Source organism: Triturus cristatus, chromosome 7 (assembly GCF_964204655.1).
Source record: "Triturus cristatus chromosome 7, aTriCri1.1, whole genome shotgun sequence".
Classification (NCBI taxonomy): domain Eukaryota; kingdom Metazoa; phylum Chordata; class Amphibia; order Caudata; family Salamandridae; genus Triturus; species Triturus cristatus.
Genome location: NC_140590.1, coordinates 853,306,335 through 853,329,907, shown reverse-complemented (window position 1 = coordinate 853,329,907; position 23,573 = coordinate 853,306,335). Strand labels below are relative to the sequence as shown.

The window sequence follows — 23,573 nt, the reverse complement described above, 5'->3', positions numbered from 1 at the left end:
TAGTCAATCTTCATAGCATAATTAAAAGAGCAATTTAATTGAGAGAACAATTGTGTGTACAATTTCGAATTGTTTTCAATTCAGCATGTTAACCTTTATGGCTCAATCTCACTCTTGGAGCGAGCAGTATTGAGCTATAAGGGCTATCATGCTGAATGTTGCCCCTCACGCATAGAGACCATACGGTTTTCTAATCCTGTCTTCCAGAACAACTCTAAAATAGTGGAAGATGGTGGTCTGGGCTAGGAAAAACATGTTTTACCCATCTCTCTCAACCTCAGTTTTAGGGAACATGAATTTTGAGCCTGGTAGTGGCTATTCAAACTGGATTGAGGGTATACGAGGGGATGGATTTGACGCTGGCTATGTTTGAAGGTGTTATCCTTAAGGATAGCAAGAAATATGCTTATGATATTCAATTATGACCGAATTCTATTTATCAATTAGCACAGTTCTTTTATTGGGGGAAAAAAGGCTCTAGTCAGTAAGGATGGGAGAAGGGAAAATACTAAAATAGAACATATGGATTCTGAAGGAGTGAGACTATAGGCTGTATCCTGACTACATAAGGCCTCACCAAACATATCTTATACCACAAACTGTATATATTAGAAAATGGTCAGACGACCTGGAACAAGAAATGTCTTGCGGTTCATGGATAATGATTTAGAAGAGGGCAGCAAAATCTTCTATATGCACTCAGAACAAAGTGAGTGAGTAGAACATTATGTTACGTTATTGCTTAACACTGGTACATTTAAACCTCATGTATGGCAGTTCAGAAATGGGTTGAATGGGTTGTGGGGTGAGGGGTTCTTACATCCACATGTTGTATTCACGTGACTACATCCAAGCTTGTGGAGCGAGTTGGTGTCATGCATAAAAGATATAACTAGCATTCAGCTACAAATGAACACTGCACGCACGTTAAAGATGGATGCTGTTGAAGAAAGAATATTCACCTATCTAAGCTAATGGGTAAGCTTGTCACTTAATGCTTGCTGGCAGCTTGACTGACCACTGCACAGAAGGGGAAAGCTACAGACCTTTCTACAATACATTTCTGGAGGTCCAAGATTTGAAATTCATATGCTCTGGAAAAGCAACCCTCAAAGATAAAATCACTAAATTTGAAAAAATATGGACACTTTTTTCAAAATATGTTAAGAGGGATGTCATTTTGGCATAGTCTCATCGCCTACCGAAGCGGATTTGTACAGCTAAAGTTCACCCTGTCTGGTTAATCTGTCTGATTAAGGTGTTGAATATTATGTTTTAAATGTGACAAAATTGCTGAAGAACTTATTGTATATCATATCTGGGATGCATATGGTTGGCAGCTTAATAATGATTTTGTAATATGTCCCTATGATGTACAAGATGTTATTCCTTCTAAGACTCAGTTTATGAATGCTACTGATGCTCTTTACCTTCTTGGTGATAAAGCATTAAACAAAATTGTTGCTTTTAAAAAAAACATAAACCAGTGTATGAAGCTGGCTCTCTATAGAGTGCACCAAAATGAGGTACACTGTGCAGAGAGTCCAGGCGAGCCTTACTAGGTTACAGGAGTTATTATATAACTACCTCTCTTTTGTGGTAGTTTAACAAGCAGTTTAGGCTCATCGGAGGATAGCGTTAAGCATTTATTGCACACATATAGCCAGTAAGTAAGACACACACTCAATAAAAGAATCTGACACCAATTTATAAAAATAAAAAATATTTTTAGATGAATTTAGTTACCAAAATCATCGTAATCAGGTAAGTACTTTTCGAGTTAGTGATTTTTCAAGAAATAGAAAATGCACTATTTGTATCCTTAAAGGAGTACTGTTATACTATGGAAAAAAATATGTTCTGGATATGGTCACTTGTCAATAACTTACAGGACTGTTCTTTTGGACTTAAGGTAAGTATGGGGCAAGGTCCAAGGCAGCACCAGCAGGTTACCTCGGTCGTCACTGAGGCGTCTCAGCGCAGAGGTGCCTTTTGGTGTCGGGTGCCCTGGTAAAGTCCATGAGAATGAGTCCTGTTGAAAAGAGGTCACGCACATCATTCCCAACTGCTCACTTTGATTCTGAAGAAGAAGAATGGATTTCTTCGAAACGCGTTAGCCAAGAGGACTGAAATACGGGATTAAAAGCTGCCTGTCTTGTTCAAATAAAGGATGTTTCCGTACCTGTAACGGAGTGCGGCCTCATTTGCTGGGGTAATTCTTGGGACATATATATATATGCACATGCCGTATTTGTGTCCATTAAAGCTGTCTTCCTTTTAATCCCCGCTGTGTCCTTTGGTTCCTTTGAAAGAAGTTACCGGTTTCCGTCATGTTTATGCACGCCCACCAGTTGCGTGCATAAAGGACCCGCTCTACAAGAGGCAGAGGGATTTCTGGCATCATGTGACGTTATCCAAGGTTTTGGTTTCCCTCAGACGCCTCAAGAACCAGCCCAGCGAGTGGTTTTTGCCCGGAGCAACCCGGATTTCACGGGGGAACGCGGACACTGTTCTGCTGTTCCATGGCCCAGCTGGCAGAGGTAATGGAGGCTGAGCGTTTGGGGACCCAAGGAAGACTGAGAGACCATCACATCGGATTGAATGTGATATACTTCACCCACCTCTAAAAAGGCATTAGCAGCACCATTTGGGTTAACTTGGGCTCCACGGGAGTCACTTACCAACAGACGGACTTCTGGGAGTTGTAGTCTCCTACAGCGGACTACAAATTAAAAGACCCTTATTTTTATTTGGAACCAGCTACCCGCCTATCAGTGGGAGGAGCCGAAGGAGGAGGTACAAATGAGGGTGGGATTCCAACTCCAGTGTCAAAGGCATCCGAAGAAGGCTACTATGCCGAAATGCATCATGCCGTATTTGTGTCTATTAAAGCTGTCTTCCTTTTAATCCCCGCTGTGTCCTTTGGTTCCTTTGAAAGAAGTTATCGGTTTTCGCCAGTAGGTAGTTATAGTTCGGACCTATTATCCATAGGAAATTCATAACATTCTTTTCCCAATAACTTTGGCGCCGGATGACGAATCTTCGCGAAATTTTAAGAACTGGTGGGGCGCTCCGGTCAGCTCCTATCCTGAAAGTTTGGAGGTGATTCGTCAAGCGGGGGTCGAGAAAAAAGGGGGTCCCAAAAGAGGTTTTCTCCATGGCTTTTCCCATAGGAAATGTTGGGACAGGCTACAGCCCGAACTGCTGAACGGAATTACACCAATTTATGCAAAAAAGGTAGCCCTTGGCTCAGAAAGAGATCTTTTTTTTAAATGGTGTAAATCCGTTCAGTAGTTCCTGAGAAAATCAAAAAATAGAGGTCAAAAAATCAATTTCCCATAGGAAAGTTTATACACAGTTATAGCAAAAACTGCTGAACGGAATTACACCAAACTTGGCAAAAAGGTACTGCTTGGCTCAGAAAGTGACCTTTTTTAAAAATGGTGTAAATCCGTTCAGTAGTTTTTGAGAAATTAAGAAATAAAGATAGTGATATCTATGGCCGCGGTGGTTCCGCCCACCCTCCCGATCACGAGCTTCATGCTAACTGGCTGTCAACACTCCAAATCTGGAAGTGTTGGCAGCCATCTTGTGCCTCGGGGGCAACGTAGAAACACCCTGACCCCCTAGGCCTGCTCAAGGGTTCCCACAAGGACCCCCAGGGCCAAAAAAAGCATTTTTTTTAAAAAGAGATATCGGCGAGATTTGCGCACCCTGCGTGAATTTAGGCCGAAAAGTTTTTTAAAAAACGAAGCGTGGTCTCCCACGCTTCGTTTAATTGAAGGTGGGCCAAGTCCCGGGGGCAATGTTTATATTGTAATGGGGGGCCCTGGGAACCGCCACCCCCGGGGCTTTTCAAAAATATTTGCAGGGGGGCTCACGGCAACCCCGCAGCCCCGGGGACCGCCACCACCTGGGCTTGTTTTTTTTTTTAAACTAAAATAAAACAATAAATACAAATAAAATACCTGTGTGTCATTTGAGATGTCATCAGTGATGTCACTGACTATGTCATGAGTGATGTAGTATGTGACGTCATCAGCAGTGCATTGCGGGGGCGCGAGTTATAGTTAGCTGAACTAACTATAACAGGGGAATTTCACTGGTTTTGTACGAGTGAAATGACCTGCTAACAATAACTTTCTCTAAAACCTATGGTTTTTTCAGTGAATTTCTAGGTTTTTTAAATGCTAATTTCTAACTATAACGTGCCTGAAACCTTTGGTTGTTTCAGTGGATATATATATATATGTATATATATATATATATACATATATATGACATAATTTGATCAAATAGTTCGAATCCCAGTGTATAGGGAGTATGGTGAGTCTGCATGAACCTCAACTCTTCTGGTACCATCTCTTACTCCAGTGAAGTCTCTACCCCAATAGCTACTCAGAGATGTTTCTACTTTACCTCTGCCCTTCAGATTGTATACCACTGGTCTCTCTCAAGCCTTTTTAGGTCGAGGACCGCCGGTCTGCCGAAGGCAGAACCGGAAGTCGGAGATTTAATGACTTGGAGAAGAGGGGCTTGAACCCGCTTCTCTTCTCCCCTGTTCTCCATTGGCTGGCCTCTTCAATGCTGGCCAGCCATTGGAGAAGAGGTCCCGTCACTCCGATCAGGCCCCGTCCTTTTCGGATCGGGGATCGTGTTTTTTGCAGAAAGTCTAATTATCTCCTCCAGCCAAAGGCTGGAGTAGATATCAGCAAAACACGCCCCCGAATCCGAAAACGACCTGCGTTTCTCCGAGGCATTTCTGCTCTGCCTCGGAGAAAGGCGGCGGTGTTCGATGACTGCTTGGAAATATGCTTTTTACAAAACGCTGCAAGTACTGAGGTACCGAAGATTCTCTGTTGCAGCAAGGCACTGAGTGGCGGTATATATCCCAAATTATATATAACAGTCGGTAGACGCATGCCTCTACAGTGTTCTCTTATATTTTGAAACCAGAATTGGTCAAGTTCGTATCCTTTCAAAGTTCCCTTTTCAAACAATCATTATCAACGCCAAGTCTGGCCCTGGCACGGTAGTGCGATTTTTGTTTAGTATTAATAAAATTTGACACTTCAGACAGCAGTTTCAGCAGAGAGGACAAAGAAGGAATGGGCATGGAATCCAAATACAGAAACTGAAACTTCTCTATCAAGGGGAAACATCACTGCCAAAGTTCAGAGCTTGTGAAAAAGCGACCAGCGAAATCACTTGCTAGTTAATGTTCGGGGGGGGGGCTAAGCGAAAATTTCGGGGGGGGGGGCCTGAATCTTTAAACAGTAGGCAGAGTGGCGCTGATTTCGAGGATGGGGGGGCTGAATCTAGGCAGAGTGGAGCTGCGGGGGTTCTTAGAAGGGGTGAACCAACAGCGAGGCCTCATTAACATGCAAATGGTCTTTTTAAAGACCTGTCAAGTGCTCGGGCGCGGCTTTGTGTCTGCCCGGGAAGCGGTCTCATCCCGGGCTGCCACACACGACGGGGGGGGCTGAAGCCCTTTGAGTTCAATGGGTGTTGCGCGCCTGATCACAGGTAAATGCGGGAGAGAACAGGGTTGTTGAGCAGGGCCGGGCTGGCTTGCCCGGGCATCGGGCGTTTCCTGTAGCAAAAGTGCTTCACAGTTAACCTCCCCCATGACCCTCCAGCTGGTCCGACATAATTGCCAGGCCTACTTTGGGGTTCCAGTTCGGCCCTGTTGTTGAGTATCCTACCCAGGGCTTTAAGTGGGATAAAAAAAAATGGGTGGGGGTGGGGGGCGGTGTTGCGCGGGGTCTATACCACTTGTATTTTGCTGTCTCTTTTGTCATTGCATCCAGGCATAATGATACAACAAGTAACATGATACCTACAACAAGTTAGGACTATTGGCTTTGCCAATCGTTGTTAGTTGCATAAGATAAATTAGGAGTAACTGTGGCTTGTATATAATATTGAAAAAGCATCCACTTGAAGCCCTAGTGACACCACGACAATGTTACTGCTCCTGAGTTTCAAAAAGAGACAACAATATAATCATGTAGTGGCTGAACTCGACAGATTAGGAAATATATCCCAAATTATATATAACAGTCGGTAGACGCATGCCTCTACAGTGTTCTCTTATATTTTGAAACCAGAATTGGTCAAGTTCGTATCCTTTCAAAGTTCCCTTTTCAAACAATCATTATCAACGCCAAGTCTGGCCCTGGCACGGTAGTGCGATTTTTGTTTAGTATTAATAAAATTTGACACTTCAGACAGCAGTTTCAGCAGAGAGGACAAAGAAGGAATGGGCATGGAATCCAAATACTAATCATGCATATTAGTCTGGGCCACTGGCATTTTGCGATGCTGCAGCGTTTTCCTCATAATTATGGATTTGCCAAACTTCCCAAATAATGCTCGCATAATAAATCTCGCTTTTGAGAGTGATTAAGCTATTGACATTGTAAATAACAATGCCGTTTCTTTAAATGTTTTAAAAACAAAAACATAAACAAAAATAATGTCATGAGCAATGCCAATAGCTCTAACTTTAACAATGCCGAGACCGTTGCATTGTAAATGCTTGTTTGTTTTGGAGTTATTCAAGTTTAAAGTTGTGCTTGGCTCCTGGCCTTAAATCCCTGTTTCAATCCCACTGGTTGAGTTTGTAGGAATAGTGAGTTCCCTTGCCAACTGAAAAACAATTATGCTGATCAGCCAGTTCTGCAAATTCCAGGCACTGAAATGTGGTACCTGAAATTCCAACCACTGAAATGTGGTACCTGGGTAGACATTGTTGTGGATGCCATTTCCATTTCAGCACTCCGTCTACTTGCACTGAGTGTGTGATCAGCTAGGTTCCCAAATGAAATCATGTGCCCAGTGCAGGAGACATCGTCCTTGCTACAGGATCTTGGGATAGCCCATTTTTAACTGAACACGGAGACATTGCTAAATTGGCTACTGGCATCACTTCTATTAGGCAGACAGGATAATTTTTTAACTTTTCAACAACTCTTTTAAATGCTACAAAATTTCTAAGAACAAGACCTAAAGCAAACCAAAATATGTACTTTTGAATTATGCTATTTTTGCTATTTGCTGTTGGTGCTTGGTAGAGGCAATTTCAAATATCTTATAGTGATGCCCAATGTTGTGAATGGAAGAGCGAAAGCCTATCAAAAGAAATGAGAAAAGCACAAATTATACAGACTTTGCCTTAAATGGAAAGCAGTTCTTCCAATGATCAAGATAAAAAATAAAAAAATAAAACATCAAAGGGTGGAGTATGCTTATTCTAACTGGTCAAACAACTGTAGACTACAGTGCTATGCATCTGCTTCAAGAAGTGAGTAAAAAAGGCATCATAAGATTGATTTCTAGACCTACGAATATAAGCAATTTGACTCTCAGGCTTGTGTTTGAATATCTTCATGTTATTGTAATAGCTAAACATGAACTTTGATGCTGAAAACCCTCTGTGGAAAGAGACCTTGGGACTGAATTGTCAGGAAGTGAAGTGAAATTCTACTGAGCAGAAGAGTTAATGACTGACCTGTACAAGTGCCCAATCAGGGCAGCTAGTGTTGCTCTGTTGACCCTGGGGAGATGGTGGATCAGTTCCATGTATCTATCCAGACGTTTAGATTTCACAGGAATTGCTGCAAGAGAGATACAAGATTATGATTATGAAACATGGCCTAACCATATTTGTCATGAGTTCTCACAAAGACTTGAAGCACAGGACGTAATGTTGAATTCCCAATGATCAATATCCCTGTTATGTTTCCAGTATTCTGCATGTGTTAAATAAAAACCTGTACAAAGCAGATCTTTCATGTCCTCCACCAAGCTGTTGCCCACCTTCAGACTATGGCCTTCAACCTTTTTTTTTTTTTACAACTTTGTTTTTAATTTTCTGCACACAAGGTAACAGGTTTATTTCACAATATAGCGGTCTGTAATATTGGTAGAGCAGACATTTACATATAATGTATGCAATTAATTGCATCCTTAAATAAGGTTTACTCTGAGCTACAGACCTACCAAACCTGCCCATTGTTATCGTGTCTTAGTCAGCTCCAGGTGTATCTCGTTGTAGTTCAGCAGTCATGTTTATATAAGTCAGTAGCTTAGTCATTGTTAAATATCAACTTATCTGATTCACTTTCAGTAGGTCATGCAGCGTCTCCAGACGAGGCAGGCCATTCTCTTCTTTCTTGTAGTGAGTGAATGAACAATGTTTAAACATAGACTTTCAGGTTCCCTTGCTATGTACTTTCTGATTCCTTGGATCCTTATATTGCAGTGATGGGAATAATTTTAGGTGTCTCAACTTAACAAATAGACTACTTTGCTGTTGCATATATTCTCAGGATTGTTAATCTTTTTCATGTGAGTACTCAGCCAACTGCTCCAACCTCATTTCTGCTTTCTGGAGTGAATGATCTTTCAGACAGTGTTATGTTGAAGTCTCACACAGTGTTATAGCCTACTTACTAAACTCAGTCAGAAGTTCCTGTACGTCTTCTTTTGTATTCGGTGTATAGAGATGAACAGTGCTCCATTCAGTAACTTTGAATGACAGTAGGGGGGGCTCAAAGATCTTTTGTTGCTAACTTTTGTAGTGTCTTTAAAGATGCAACATATCCTTGATGGAGGTGGCTCTGGATAACAGGGTCATTTGCAGCCATGAAAAAGTGGTTGCAGTGGGAGAGTGTAGGTTGGGTCCCTCAACTCTGCTGAGAGGGGTAAATGTGGGCTCTTATTGTCAGTGAAGAAAAGACTAGAGTGTCTCTAAAGTTGTCCCTTTGCACTCTTAGGGGGTCATTAGGATTTGCAGAAGGACCGCCACCGCCTGACCGGCGGTGGCGGCGGTCCTTCCGCCACCACACAGGATATTTCAGCCGCCGAATTAGGATGGCGGTGGGAATCCCAATCTGTCCCCGGCCTTTTGTGCCTGCCTTGCGTAACCAAAACACAGGCCAGCATTGCACCGCCGTAGGGATTAGGAAATCCCTTTTCGCCTGTCTTTTTGCGGTGGTCATCCACCACGAAAACACAGAGAGAGGTTGGATTCGGGGGCCGTTGCGGGCCCCCTCTGTTTTAGGGGTGTGCACTAGGGGAGTACCCATGGTACCCCCCTGGGTACTCCTGCATTTCCAGTGCAGGGAAATGCACAGCATGGCATTTTAGCATTCCATACGGTGCTGCAGCCAGCAGCACCGTCCGCAATGTTAACTGCCCTGGATGCGCCTGCCAGTATGGCGGGCGCATCCTAATTACAGTGGTGGGACTGCTACAAGTCTGGCGGGTGGTCCCAGCACCGGAACAATGGCCATTGTAATGAGCCCCTTAGTCACTGAGCTTTAGCTCCCTTCCACCACTACAAGGAGATGACCTCTTTGCTTCCCTCTGCTCTCCCAGACCCTGCTGCATCATAAGAGGGGTCTGTGGTCCCCTCGCAGTCTTCTCTCCACAAAGGGCCAAAGTCCAGGAAGAATTCTGAGGAATTAAATTCCCTCCCCTGTCTTACCTCTACAAACAGTTTTGTCCAGTTCTCCCCCCGCCGCCACCTCCCCATCAAGCATAGGGCTACACTTTTTCGCTGAGATAAGCTATCATCAATGTCTCTATTGATCCTGTGGTGGCCATCTTAGAGTCTGGCGAGTCTGTCTCAGAGCTCTGCCTTTCCGATCCCTCAACCGCGTCCTCCTCCCGGTGCAGAGACAGAATATCGAGTAAAAAACATTGATTCGCACAAATATCGAGCCATTAATATTATGGGTCAGAAATATCAACAGCAAGAATATCGTTGTCAAGAATATCGATTTAAGGTAAGTAATATCGATTTTAAAGATATGGAAGTGTTTGAGATATTTTGCAAAAATATAGTTGTTAAAAATATCATTTTTTTATTAATGTTCTAAATTTTAGGTTACATTTTATATGTATGTGATGTATGTTTTTTGTATAAGAATTGTTTGTATTTTTAATATATGTGTTATTAATTTTTTTTATTTGAATTTTGCGTTTTTAGTTCCATAGCGGGTTGTGGGTTTATAGGGGAATAGGGCGGGAGGTAATTTAATTATATTAAAAGTACCTATTATATTTTATTTATTAATATTTGTTTAGTTGAGATGTTATAGTGTTAAATGTGTAAAGTAATTATTAATGAATAGCTTGTTAATTAATTTTAATTAATTAATATATAATTAAATATAATATTTGTGTGATTCATTTTAGGTGTGTTTTGTGGTGTTTATAGGTGTAAAGGCTGGGAAGTATTTTTTTTAATGAATTAATAATTTGTTAATTTGAACTAATTGGTAATTAATAATGGTAATTGTGTAATTAATTGTAGGTGTGTGTTGTGGTGTTTATAGGTGCAAAGGGTGGGAAGTAATTTATTTTTAATTTATGAATTAGTAATTGGTAGTTAATTTATTGTAATTAATTAATTGGTAATTAAATATCACAGTTGTGTAATTAATTGTAGGTGTGTGTTGTGGTGTTTATAGGAGTAAAGGGTGAGAAGTGATATATTTATAATTTATGAATTAATAATTGGTTGTTAATTTTAATTAATTTGTAATTAATTATGATAGTTGTGTAATTATTTTAGGTGTGTGTTGTGTTTAAAGATGTAAAGAGTGGGAATTAATGTATTTCTAATCGATGAATTCATATTTGGTTGTTAATTAATTTTAATTAATTGGTAATTAATATTGGTAATTGTATCATTAATTTTACGCGTGCGTTGTGGTATTTGTAGGAGTAAAGGATGTAAAGTAATTTGTTTTTAATTAATTAATATATAGTTGTTAATTAATGTTAATTATTTGATATTTATTTTGTGTAATTGTTTATTTTTTGCGGGTGTTGTTTTCACCTTTAAAGGGGTTAAGTGTGGGTATTAAATATATTTTAAATATTAGTTGTTAATAGTAATAACAGAATAGAAAAAGTAAACTTATTTTTAATTGTGTTTTATTATTTTCTATTTTAATTTAAGTGTGTGTTGAGGATATTATAGTGTTAAAGTGTGTGTAGTTAATTAATATTTATCTGTTTTTTATTAATAATATTTTTTTAATTGATTATTAATTATGTTAATTGTGGAAATAAATGTAATTAGAAAAAGGTTGAAGTGTTTTGTTATTGGTGTGGTGTTTAAGGTAGGAAATAAAATAAATACATTTATGTTTTAATTAATTTTATTGTTTGTAAATATTTTCTACTTTAATAAAATAATTAGTTTTTTATAAATGTATTTACTATTTTATTTTACATCATTTTTGTAGGTTTTTGTTATATGCAATTAATATTATAATAAGTGCTCTTTTGATATATTTGATTTTGTATTTTATTAAATATTCGTTTTAATTTTTAATACTTTATATATTTTTCAAATGTTTGAGTGTGAATAGTAATTTTTTCCCCTCCACTATCTAACACTTTCCCTACTGTTGCTCTCACTGTAGTGGGAATGGTACATTTTCCCCCTCCACTATCCAACACTTTCCCTACTGTTACACTCACTGGAGTGGGAATAGTAATTATTACCTCCACTATCCAGCACTTTCCGTACTGTTGCACTCACTGGAGTTGGTATAGTAATTTTTACCTCACCGCTATCCAAAACTTTCTCTACTGTTGCACTCTCTGGAGTGGGAATAGTAATTTTTACCCTCCCGTTATCCAGCACTTTCCCTACTGTTACACTCACTGGAGTGGGAATAGTAATTATGACCCGTCCGCTATCCAGCACTTTCCCTACTGTTGCACTCACTGGAGTTGGAATAGTAAATCTTACCTCTCTACTATCGAACACTTTCCCATCCTGTTGCACTCTCTGGTGTGGAAATAGTCATTTTTACCCCTCTGCTATCTAACACTTTTCCTACTGTTGCCCTCACTGGAGTGGGAATAAAAATGTTTACTCCACTATCCAACACTTATCCTACTGTTGCATTCAGTGGAGTAGGAATAGTAAATTTCACCCCTCCACTATCCAACACTTTCTCTACTGTTGCACTCACAGGAGTTGGAACAGTAATTTTTTCCCCTCAACTATCCAGCGCTTTCCCTACTATTGCATTTACTGGAGTGGGAATAGTCATTTTTACCCCTCCATTATCCAACACTTTCCCTACTGTTGCACTCATTACAGTTGGAATAGTAAATGTAATTTCTCCACTATCCAACACTTATCGTACTTTTGCACACGATGCAGTGGGACTGGTTATTTTTACCCCTTTGCTATCCAACACTTTCCCTACTGTTGCACTGATTTTAATGTGAAATGTAAGTTTAATTTTTTTAATAGTTTAATGTTTTAATTTATTAAACATTTTTTTAAATATATTTTAAATCATTAATACATTTTTTATATTGTTTTAAATGTATAACAAATTAAAAATAATAGTTTATTAATTGCTTTAAAGTAAATATATATAAATTATTATGTTTGTGTGTTTATTATTTTTTATTACATTTTGGGTGCCGATTCCAATCCTGTAAAACCCGGGTACAAATGGTCGCACGGAGCGTTTTCTCCGTACGACTCGTACCCGGGAATTCCACCGTACAAACCAGCAAGTACGATTCGTACAGAAATACCATTTCCGTACGAATCGTAAAAAACACCGTACGGCTAAAAAATACATACAATTCCGATCCTGGACGGAGTCAGGTAGCGTTTTACGGACCAGCAAGTACGATTCGTACCTACAGCACTCCGCACGGCTATATTTTTACGAGAGCCAAAAAGCGCCGGAAAAGCTAAGTACGCTGCGATGCACGAGGAAAAGGGGGCCCGCTACGCGACGTACACGCCATCACCCACATCGTATGTGTCATCATGTACGGTGCGTACCCCAACATTGCATATGTACGGCCTGTACCCCCCACCCCCGTATGTACGGCCCGTACCCCACACCCCCGTATGTACGGCGCGTACCCCCCACCCCCCGTATGTACGGCGCGTACCCCCACCCCCCATATGTATGGCGCGTACCCCCCACCCCTGTATGTACGGCGCGTACCCCCCACCCCTCGTATGTACGGCACGTACCCCCCACCCCCGTATGTACGGCGCGTACCCCCACCCCCTGTATGTACGGCGCGTACCCCCCAACCCCGTATGTCTGCACCGTACCCCATGCATAACCCCCACCCACGCATGTTCGGACCCTACCCCAGGCGTACCCCAATCGTCGTGTATGTACGGTCCGTACATACGCGAGGATTGGGGTACGCCAGGGGTACGGTGCGAACATACGCGGGTGGGGGTACGCCTGGGGTACGGTGCGAACATACGTGGGTGGGGGGTACGCCTGGGGTACGGTGCGAATATACGCGGGTGGGGGGTACGCCTGGGGTACGGTGCGAACATATGCGGGTGGGGGGTACGCCTGGGGTACGGTGCGAACATATGCGGGTGGGGGTACGGTGCAGACATACGAGGGTGGGGGGTACGTGCCATACATATGGGGGTGGGGGGTACGCGCCGTAAATACGGGGAGTGGGGGGTACGGTGCGGATGTACGCGGGAGGGGTGGGAGGCTGAGGGGGGCGTACGACTCGTACCCCAGGCACAAGTGTACTCGGGGTAGGGCTCGTACAAAGTTCGCTCCGTACGGAGCCTTTTCCATGTACTTGTGTTTTCGGACGGGCGGTAAGGATCGTACTTGCGCGCTCGGACTTCAGTTTTACGATTTGTATGTAAAACTGTCCGGGGACGTCTCGTAGACTTTTCCCGAGGTGATTCGTATGTATTTTTCACGTACGAATCGTACTTCGCCATTTGTACGGGACTTGTACAATTCGTACGTAAAAAAATACGGATACGAGTCATACGGGAAAAAAAAACAGGATCGGAATCGACCCCTTATTTGTTATATTTGATTAAAATGTATAATAAATTAATTTCATTTGGTCAATATTACATTCAATATTTAATGTATTTAATATATATCATTGTTATACCTATTTAGTTAAAACTCAATATTTTATACATCTATATTTTTTACATCTATATTTTTGAATCAATATTTTTGTACTTTACTGTTTAAGTATAGGAGTTGATATTTTTGCTATCTATATTTTTTTGCGATATTTTGAACATCGATATTTTTTACATCGATGTTGTGTCAGTGAATCCCTCCGCCCACATTCTTGTAGCATCAGCGATCACCCTGCCATCCTGGCTCCTGGTACTCATTTTTATTTACATTGGCCTCAGTTTGGTTTTAATGCGGGCCTCAGCTGGAGCCCGGTCCTGAGGGTTTAGTGAGCATGAATTTCTACAGGTATCAGCCCTTGCCACATAACTTGACCGATTAATTTTATGAAAGGCCCTTTATATGTTTATGTGGTGGCCCTGGGCCCATAATCTGATGGCAGTGGCAATCTCGCTTTGGGTGTAAATGAAAGTGTGACCCCAAATCTGGATTACAAGTAACAAGCAAATAATAGGCAAGTTTCATACTTCCACTGACTGTTTGCCCCAGATAATCACCTGGCTTATTGCACAGTTTCTCAGCCAGCTTTAGCATCTACCCCAGCCTGGGTACCCGCAAATGAATACACCAGACAAGGACTTGTCTTTATTCTTCTGTGTGTAACTGCAAACTCAACATTCTAAATCAGTCTTCATTGCATTCCGCTCTAACATCTACGTCATAGCTCTACGGAGTCCATCAGGAGCCAAAAGGGTTCCGTCAATGCTAACTCGCAAGACACTACTCCTCCCCCATGTTAAATGAAAAATGACAATTTTTACAAAATATATACATATGCACAATTAAATCTCTTCAATCAATCTTTTTGGCGCTTGAATTCTTTGATCCAATCTTGCAAAAAGGAAACTGGCAACTGTCACCATCTATGTCCAGGATCTGCGTTGATGGTGGAAAGGCAACAGCAGTCACTGGTGCATCAGACCCAGTCTCTCCTTCAACATGTGGATCTGATGAACAAGGAGTTAAACACTGAAAGTAAAAAGAGTCTCTGGTAATAGACTTCCCAGGGTGCTGGGTAGTCACCATGTGTCCCTTTGTAGACACCACTTGAAAACGTTCTGCATCAAACGGAGCATCCGATTTTCTTTTCGGCATCTGGTGTGCAAGCACTCGACCTCCTCTTCGCAAACGATGTTCTTAGCCCGTTGTCTTTTGTCAGAATACGCTTTCTCACGAGTTGCATTCTCGTTTTTTTCACTCGGATTGGTCCACGGGGGTATCTTGGTTGTCATTGCTCTCCTGAACATTACTGTCAAAGGACTTTCACCTGTGGTTGAGTGGGATGTTGAACGATAAGCTCTCAAAGTAGAATTTAACACTTTCTTCAGTGTACTCATAAAACGCTCAACTAGTCTGTTGGCCTGCGACCACAGAGGTCTGCTCTTCTGATGCCTTATACTCAGAGGCTCTAAAAAACTTTAAACTCAAGACTGTTAAATGGTGGGCCATTGCTAGATTTTAAAATGGCTGAAACACCCCAGGTTGCAAAGTTGCCATCTAGTCTCTCAATTACTCGGTCTTGAGTGGTCTTGAGTGGTAGATGAATGAGTCTCAATTAAGGGAAATTGTGAGTATTCATCCACAATCATCAGGTGATGTCCATTGTCAAGTGGACTGAAGAAGTCAATGACTACTCTCTCCCAGGCATGCTTCGGGAGTTCTGACATGTTTAAGGTGTGTTGAGTAACTTTAGTGGAAATATAATTAAACAGAGGACAGGCCTTTAGTTCCTTCTCAAACTGCTCATCAAGATATGGAAATTAGACTCGGTCTCGGAGAGCTTGTTTTGTGGCAACTATTCCACGATGTCCTTCGTGGGCCACTTCAATTATCTGCTGCGTCGGACTCTCTGGAATCAGGATTCTCGACCCTCGCAATATAATTCCTTCCTGAATTATGGAAAGCTCATTTCTGAAATTCACTGGTGAGAGGTTGAGGGTGTTGGTTCCATGACTGATGTGATCATATCTTTTAACTTTAGCATGTCGCTATCATGGCTCATGGCAGTGATACTCAGGGCTAACAAAATAGCAGCTGGTGTTTGATTTTACAATGAAATTGATATACGCTTCAGCCTTTTTGGATGGGGTTCCATGACCTTGGATAGGCACTCTGGAAAAGTAGTCAGCAGGGTTCTGGCCCTTCACTGGATGATGCACAATATTATAATTGTACCCTTGTAAATGTAGTCCCCATCGTTCAATGTGAGGAGGTATCTTGGCCTTTGGATTACCAAATATAGCTTGCAAAGCTTGATGAACAGTTACCAGCGTAAAAGGATTTCCATACAGGAATATATCGAAATGTTAATAACCCCATACCACAGGTAAGCTTTCTTTTTCAGGTTGAGAATAAACATGTTCTGTTTGGGACAAACTCCTACCTGCATATGCCACAATAGGCTTTCGAGCATTTGGGTGTCCGCTGTGCTGTGCAAGGATCGCGCCTAACCCGACTGGGCTAACATCGACAACAACCTCTGTATGAAGCTTCGGATTGAAATGCTCCACTTCAGTAGCATTCTCAATGGCTTGTTTGCTTTTCTCAAAACTTTTTTCACATTCATGTGGCCAGAGAAATGAAACATTCTTCTTTGTCAGTTCTCTCAATGGATCACTTACAGTTGCAAAGTTTAGTATATAGCTGGAATAGTATCTGGCCATGCCAAAAAATGAACACACCATGGAAATATCTGGTGAGGGATCAGCATTTTACATCACTTGTACTTTAGCAGGATTAGGTGTCATACCCCCATGAGAAAAGATATGGCCAAAGAATTTTAACTTTGTCTTGTGGAACTCACATTTATCTGTACTCAAAGTCAAACCTGTCCATTCTTGTAAATTGTAAGTGCAGTAAAGGCATAAAGAGTATTTAATATGAGAGTTTGTCATTATGAACTCCACTGCACCATACCGGCTCTACTGAAAACTGAGAAGATGGTATCAAACGTCTCAGCACATTAACCCAACACTAATGCCAGTGTGGGCTTTAATGAAAAATGCACTCAGAGGACATCTTAGAGATGTCCCCTGAAAAACAACCCGACTCTAGTATTCTGGCTGAGTGACTGCTCGCCAGCTGCCACCACCAGACATGTTTCTGGACCCCTGGTTCGAGGGCCTGCCTCTCTCAGGGTCCTGAAACAAAGCACCCTACCACAGGATGGGTAGGGTCCACGAAGGGGAAGCTTCAAAGACTTGCTGCCTTTGTAAGCTGACACAGCCCTTTGCTACTCCCAGCAACTGGCCCCCAATTTGGGCGGGAGAATCGGCGGGAAAACCAAGATAGGAGGAGAGGTGTGCCCACCTTTGCAACCCCACCCCTCAAGTGGGGGAGGTGAAGCACAACTCTCAGTCCCTGCTATCTTGAAGATGGGGGGGACCCAGCCAACTAGAGTGAGGCTCATGCCCCCTCGCACTGGCGAGTGACTTAATAGAGGGTGTACCCACCCAAAGGAAGAGACCCATTGGTCCCAACCTTCACCTACCTGAAACGCTCCTAAATTTAGTATTTAGGGGCAGCCCTGAACCTTCATTTTCAAACAAGAAGATATAAGAAGAAGAAGGACAGAAGAGCCGTGCTGAAAGAAGAAGAGGAGGACACCAACTGACTTGGCACCAGCCCTACCGGCCTGTCCCGACCTCGACCTGCTCCAGCGAAATCCAAACGTGTCCTGCAGCCAGCAGCCCCCCAGAACCCAGAGGGCCAGCACTGCCTCCCCCAACCAGACTTTGTCTGCCTTGAGCACTGGATTTGCTCACCAACAGACTCTGGCTCAGGCCAAAGCTAGTCTGCTCCACTCTGCACCCAACGCCCATGGCCCGAGTTTGAGTGGGCCCAACACCACGAGGAGGTATCCCTGGCAATCCTGAGCTGGGATTTGATGATCCCTGACTTACCTCAACTCTCCTGCCAATGCTTGCAGCCCCTTTATATGGGGATAGAGAACGTGACATACAGGGCGAAAGGGTGCCCGAAGACGTTCTCTAAGATTAGGGGCCCTTGGCTGAGATACTATGGGCTGGAGTTGGGCGGAGAGACAGTTGAGCCCTGGTCACCAACTGTAGATTAGAAAACAAGACGGGAGGTGGAATTTATCGATTTATTTTTTCATCCAAGAGCACAACATGTTTTTTATCGAATATGGGATGCTGTCTTGTGGGAGCTATGCCAGTTTCAACTTGCAATTGTACCACTGCAGATTTGACTCAATATATTCTTGCTTTACAATGCTCTTCGTTCTTAATTAAACATTATGCACCACACTGTGTTTCCCGAAACAGTATCAATAAAAGCATTTCTGTTAGTCAGCCTGTTATATAGGAAAGTGGTAGTGTACAATCCTATAAAAAGCAGTGAAGAAGAAATTTCAATCATAAATCTAATTTCAATTATTTGCTCCTCAGAGGGATCACAGCTGCCTCGTGGTTAGTTAATAAGGTTGGAATGTGATAGAGGTAGACAGCAAGACTGGAAACTATGAAGAAAGGTATAAGGCAAAGCAGAGGCTGATGGTAATATCGAGCTGAGGGTGAGATATGAAAGAATGAGCAAAGAAGTGAAGCAAAAAAGAGAAGCAGACATCCAGGAAGAAAAAAAACATTGACAGATAAAAAGACACCAATTGGACAAATAAATTCAAACAGAAGGAATAAAAAACGACATCCACAAAGCAGATTGAGACATGCACAGAGCAGAGAAAGAGATATACAACAATCACAGAGACATGCAAAGAGCAGACATGCATCAGGAAAAAACATCAAAAGAGAAAGGTTCTAGATCACCTAGAGAGCAGAGAAAATCTATGGAGATCACTGACAGAAAAAAAAATAGGTACATCTAGGAAGCAGAGATAGAGAGGTTACTATCGAGCAGAGAGGACCATGACTTCCAGAAAGTAAAAAGATAATGGGACACAAAGTAAGCAGAGAGAAAAAAAAGCCTTGGAAGACCAGTGGAAACAAAGGCAATAGCTTAAGATCGAACGGAAGTAGCAGTGATAAAGGGAAACAAATGCAACAATAGTACCTGCGGCTTCCTTCCATTTTGGGTGCAACTCGGTTGTAAAGATGGGATCCTCCAGCTCACGGAAAAAACGCTTAAGCACATCAGTGACGTCTTCAATGAAGTTGTCGCTGATGCGCAACTTGACATTACGGGCATCCCGACGAAACTCATCCATGAGCAATTTAATACGGGACTTGGCTCCATTCTTACGGTAGATGCCCTCATGCCGGAGACCTAAAGAGGGTACAAGGGCAGAGAGTCAGTATTCTGTTGACCATCGTCATAATGAGCCCAATTCACCATATTAAATACTAGCTAACACTTATGAACATACTACATTGACTAGGTGGAATAACTTCATCATTATAACAAGAAACTTCAGCCAAGAAAAACAATAATTGAGGAAAGATAACAGCCATAATCCACTTATATAAATATGTCCTTTTCCATACCACTTACACATAGTAAAAATAATCATTTAATGTTGTCCAGTGCTCCATCCTGCATTTCTGCCAGATTTAAGCAATACAAGGTGACCGGTATTAACCAATTCAATGGCACTCAATTCGGAGATCCTAGAAGGATGAAAGAGAGAGTGTGCTTTGCATATATTCAAACTCGTGATTTGCTTGTAATAGCATAATCTCTAAATTTCAAGAGCTCTAGCGGGACCAGCCAGCTTCAATTATCTGGACTTTGGTTCCACAGCAGTGGCAAAAATTGCAGAGGAAGCCAGCTCAGGGAAAAAATGTTATCTAAAAAATTATCAACCTCCCTTTTTTTGTAGCCACTTAAAAGAAATTAAAACCTTTTCTTCAAAAAAGTGAAACTATCTCTTTCTGCGTTTTTCAAACTTTTTTACTTCCAGACTTTCACCGGGACCAATCGACTTGTATTGGGACATGGCTTTATTGCAGTTGGTCTCAAATCATGCCTAGAGCTTGGTCTATAGCTTCCATATACTATCATTGGGGCTTTGTGCTTTTTGGAAATATTTTCACCTACTTTTTTAAAAATTCATATCTCTGGTTCCCCTTATTGCATTTTTGTCATTTTGAAATTATTTTCTCATAACATTTTTGTCTTTATTTTAAAATTGATTGTTGAGTTCTATTGTGTTTTGGTGACTATTTCTGCTGTGTATGCACTGCTTAAATACTTTTCACAATGCCTTTGATTTAAGCCTAACTGCATTGTGTCTCATTACCAGGGACTGAGCACTGGTTTCTTTTATTTCATTTAATTCGTAAGACATCTAGCAGGTGGTAGCCATATTCTTTGAGGCAGACACTTGTCCACCTCAAATATGAATCCACTTTCCTACACACATCCTGTACGTCGAATTATACCTTTCAATCTCAGACTACCAGCGACAAAAACAACTGAGCCATCTACAGCATCTTGCGGACGTAAACATTTAAGAGCCTTAGGTCTTTGATCGGACGAAGACTGCTGTCCTTATTGGGGACCAGGTACTACTGAGACAATCCACCACCTAATGTTTTGCTCTGGTGCCAATTACACAACTCCCTTCAGCAGCAGGACTGTCACCTGCTACAGCAAAATTTTAATTCCTCAGAAGGCACGCCTTATAGAAGGAATGGGGGACTAAAGGGTGTTGGCACCACTAGAAGGTTAGGGCATACCCTTTTCTACACGATGAAAGACAACTGGTCTGAAACATTGAAGAGGCTGTCAGGGTAGCACAGGGGAGGAAGACAAGGTGGAGCAGCGTCACTGAGGGTGACAACCCCTGCCAATGCCTCTGCTTCTTTATTGCCTTTAGAGCTGGTTCTGTTGGGGGAAGGGTGTGAGGGCTAGTGTTCCCAAAAACTAACCCATTTGAAAATCCCCAAACCTTTACACATTGGTTAGGGGGTGACCAGGAACCACATACACCGACTAGCTGGTGCTGTACATAAATGTGGCATCCCAAAGCACATCCTTAGAGAATTTACTAGACCTATAGTGGATCAGAACAGGACTTGATCTGCTGTCTGTGCCCTAAGAGGAGTCCCGAAGGACTGGATTTGCTCCTTCTTGTACTCAGGACAAAGAAGTGAATTTCACAGGACTGTTGGCTAACCTTGTGTGTGGCTAAAGGTACACAATAAGTTGCGAGAGGCCTTTTCCTGGAAATGCCCAGATGATCTGTGGCAATTGGGCCTGGACTAGACTTTTCTATTGACTTCTGCCTGACACACTTAGAATCTTTAAGTGCCCTCCCCTGAAGTCCTGGGGGCCTCAGAATTGTACGTCTGTGGTTGTTTAAACACCAGAAGTAAGTTTGGAAACTGTAAAAGTTTTCCTACAAAGCTCTAGGGAGACCTGCCAGAAAAAGTATCTGACTGGTGGTTCCACGCCTTTGAACTGGATTCCAGCATTGTCCCAGTCAAATGCACCAAGCACCTCCAAAAAACAACAAAATCCCACTATGTATTGGGACTAAAAATACATTTCAAGTGAGAAACCTCCAAAGTTTCAGCAGGACCAACTAGCTTCAAGAATCTGGCCTTCAGTTCCACAGAGGCTGCTAACATTTTAGAGATGGCTCACTCAAGAAGGAATTGAGCACAAAGTTTATTTTATTTACTTTGTGTGACATCTAGCAGTTGGTAGCCTTATTCTTTGAGGTGGACACTTGTCCACACCAAATATTAATCCACTTTCCTACACGCGTCTTGCAAGTGGAGTTACACCATTCAGTTTTCCACTACCCGCGACAAAAGAACCTGAGCCATGGGCATCATCTTGAACTATTCCTTGTTGAGATAAAAAGGTGAGAGCCTGAGGCCTAGGATTCGACGAAGACCGCTGTCCTTATTGGGGATCAGAAAGTTGTGATTAGATTACACTGCCCAATGACCTGCTCTAGTACAAATCCCACAGCTCCCTTCAGCAGCAGAACTGTCACCCCCAGTTGCAAAATTCTAATTCTTTAGGAGGCACACCTGACAGAAAGGACAGGGTGAACTAATAGGGTTTGCAGCCTTCCAGGCATGTAGAAAGGCTGCTACCCTCCCATGGGTTGTAATTCTCCAGTAAGGAAAAACAAAAGAGGATTTCAAGGTAGCACAGGGGAGGAAGACGAGAAGGACGAGGTGGAGCAGTATTGCTGGGTCTGAAAACCCCTGCCTCTGCCCCTGCTTCTATATTGCCTTTAGACCTGGATATGTTGGGGGAGGGTATGAGGGGTGACATTTATCCTTCACCAGGGATTGCGGGCCCAAAGATAAGGCCGTCACTCTGCCTGTCTTGAAATGTTCAAGCACATAATTCACCTTGCTTTGCCAAACGACATGTATGTCAAAGACTACACATCTCCAGAGAAGCAGTTGACTGGAGCCACGTAGCCAAAGAAGACCCCATGGCCCTTGCAACAGAATTTGCTGTGTCAAGCACAATGCATGCCTAGAGGCATCATCACCACTTCAGCAAAGTGACCCAAAGATGGTCAGGAAAGTTGGAGACCATAATTTTTGGCACAACCCTTGGGTATCTTCCCAGCAAAAGGGTTGTATTCACAAAGCACAAGGCTAGGCTGGCAGCTAAAAAGACCTACATACACAGCGCCTCTGTTTTTTTCACTATCTGAGGGTGTTACTGGAAAATCATTCTGGGGTTGGATAGACCAATAGAAAATCCAAGCCCCCTGACGCTAGACTGTATTATCTTGAGATTAGTCAGTTCACTGCTAGAAGAGTGGTGGGCTTCCCCATGCTGCTAAGACTGGATCCATAAGGGCTTTATTAAAGTGAAAGAAGGGCTCAGATGTACTAGATGTGGGCTTCAGAACCTCTGCCAAGTTGTTGGCTTCAGTTCTGACTATTGGTAAAGAAGTTTGTGGATATCAGCTCCTTTCCTATCTCAGTGAGCATCGTTCTGAGTGACAGCCCGTTTCTACCGCCAGGGAGATTTCGAGCCCACTCACCTGCAGCAAGTGCAAACAGTCGGGTGCATCAGAGGAAGGAAGTAGCAGAAGGTTGGTTGCATTGTCGCTATGGTCTGTATTATGCTGGATGATCTGGCATCTGAATTGAGTTGGAGTTTGATCCAAATAGGTAAAGCACAGTCTGCAATTAGACCTGTTGAGAAGTATCCATCTGCTCTACCCTGTATTTTTGTTCCTCAGTTATGAGTTGGGCTTCCCTCCTGGACCTCTGAAATATTGCTTTCGTCTTAGTTATGGGGTGTTCTATAGGAAGTTGCAGCAAGGTTGTCTGTGTAGGTACCATTGGTGAAGGACTTGACCTAGGAATCAGTTCCAAGAAGCCTCCAAGTGGTGCTGGCAGCACTATGAATGGTACCCTGAACGGAAACCCCAAAGATCCCATGGGGCCAGATGGGACTTCAGAAGGGACTGTGCCATGCCTAAGTAGTTCCAGAATAGCATGCAGGAAGAAAGATTGCTTGGCATCCAAAACCCGATGTAAGCCTGATGTGGCACTGTTGTGGGTCCACTGATAGATAGATGCTACCCATACGGAGTGATCTCTATTAACTCTGCTTCTGAAGATGGCTCTGCAGGAGGCAGACACAATCCAGGGGGCTTAACTCTCAAAGAAGTGCTGCACTGTA

At 42.4% G+C, this 23,573-nt stretch overlaps 1 protein-coding gene across 5 annotated transcripts in view; it reads right to left on the bottom strand.

Annotated features, from left to right (window-relative positions):
* ARAP3 (ArfGAP with RhoGAP domain, ankyrin repeat and PH domain 3) overlaps positions 1 to 23,573 on the bottom strand; it is a 530,251-nt gene that overhangs the window by 112,387 nt on the left and 394,291 nt on the right. For all 5 annotated transcript variants that reach the window (XM_085617771.1, XM_085617775.1, XM_085617774.1 and 2 more), the window contains exons 21-22: positions 19,017 to 19,229; positions 7,514 to 7,619 (exon numbers count right to left, since the gene is read on the bottom strand). In XM_085617771.1, coding sequence (XP_085473897.1) covers positions 7,514 to 7,619; positions 19,017 to 19,229 — 319 coding nt within the window. The remainder of the gene's footprint in view (positions 1 to 7,513; positions 7,620 to 19,016; positions 19,230 to 23,573) is intronic.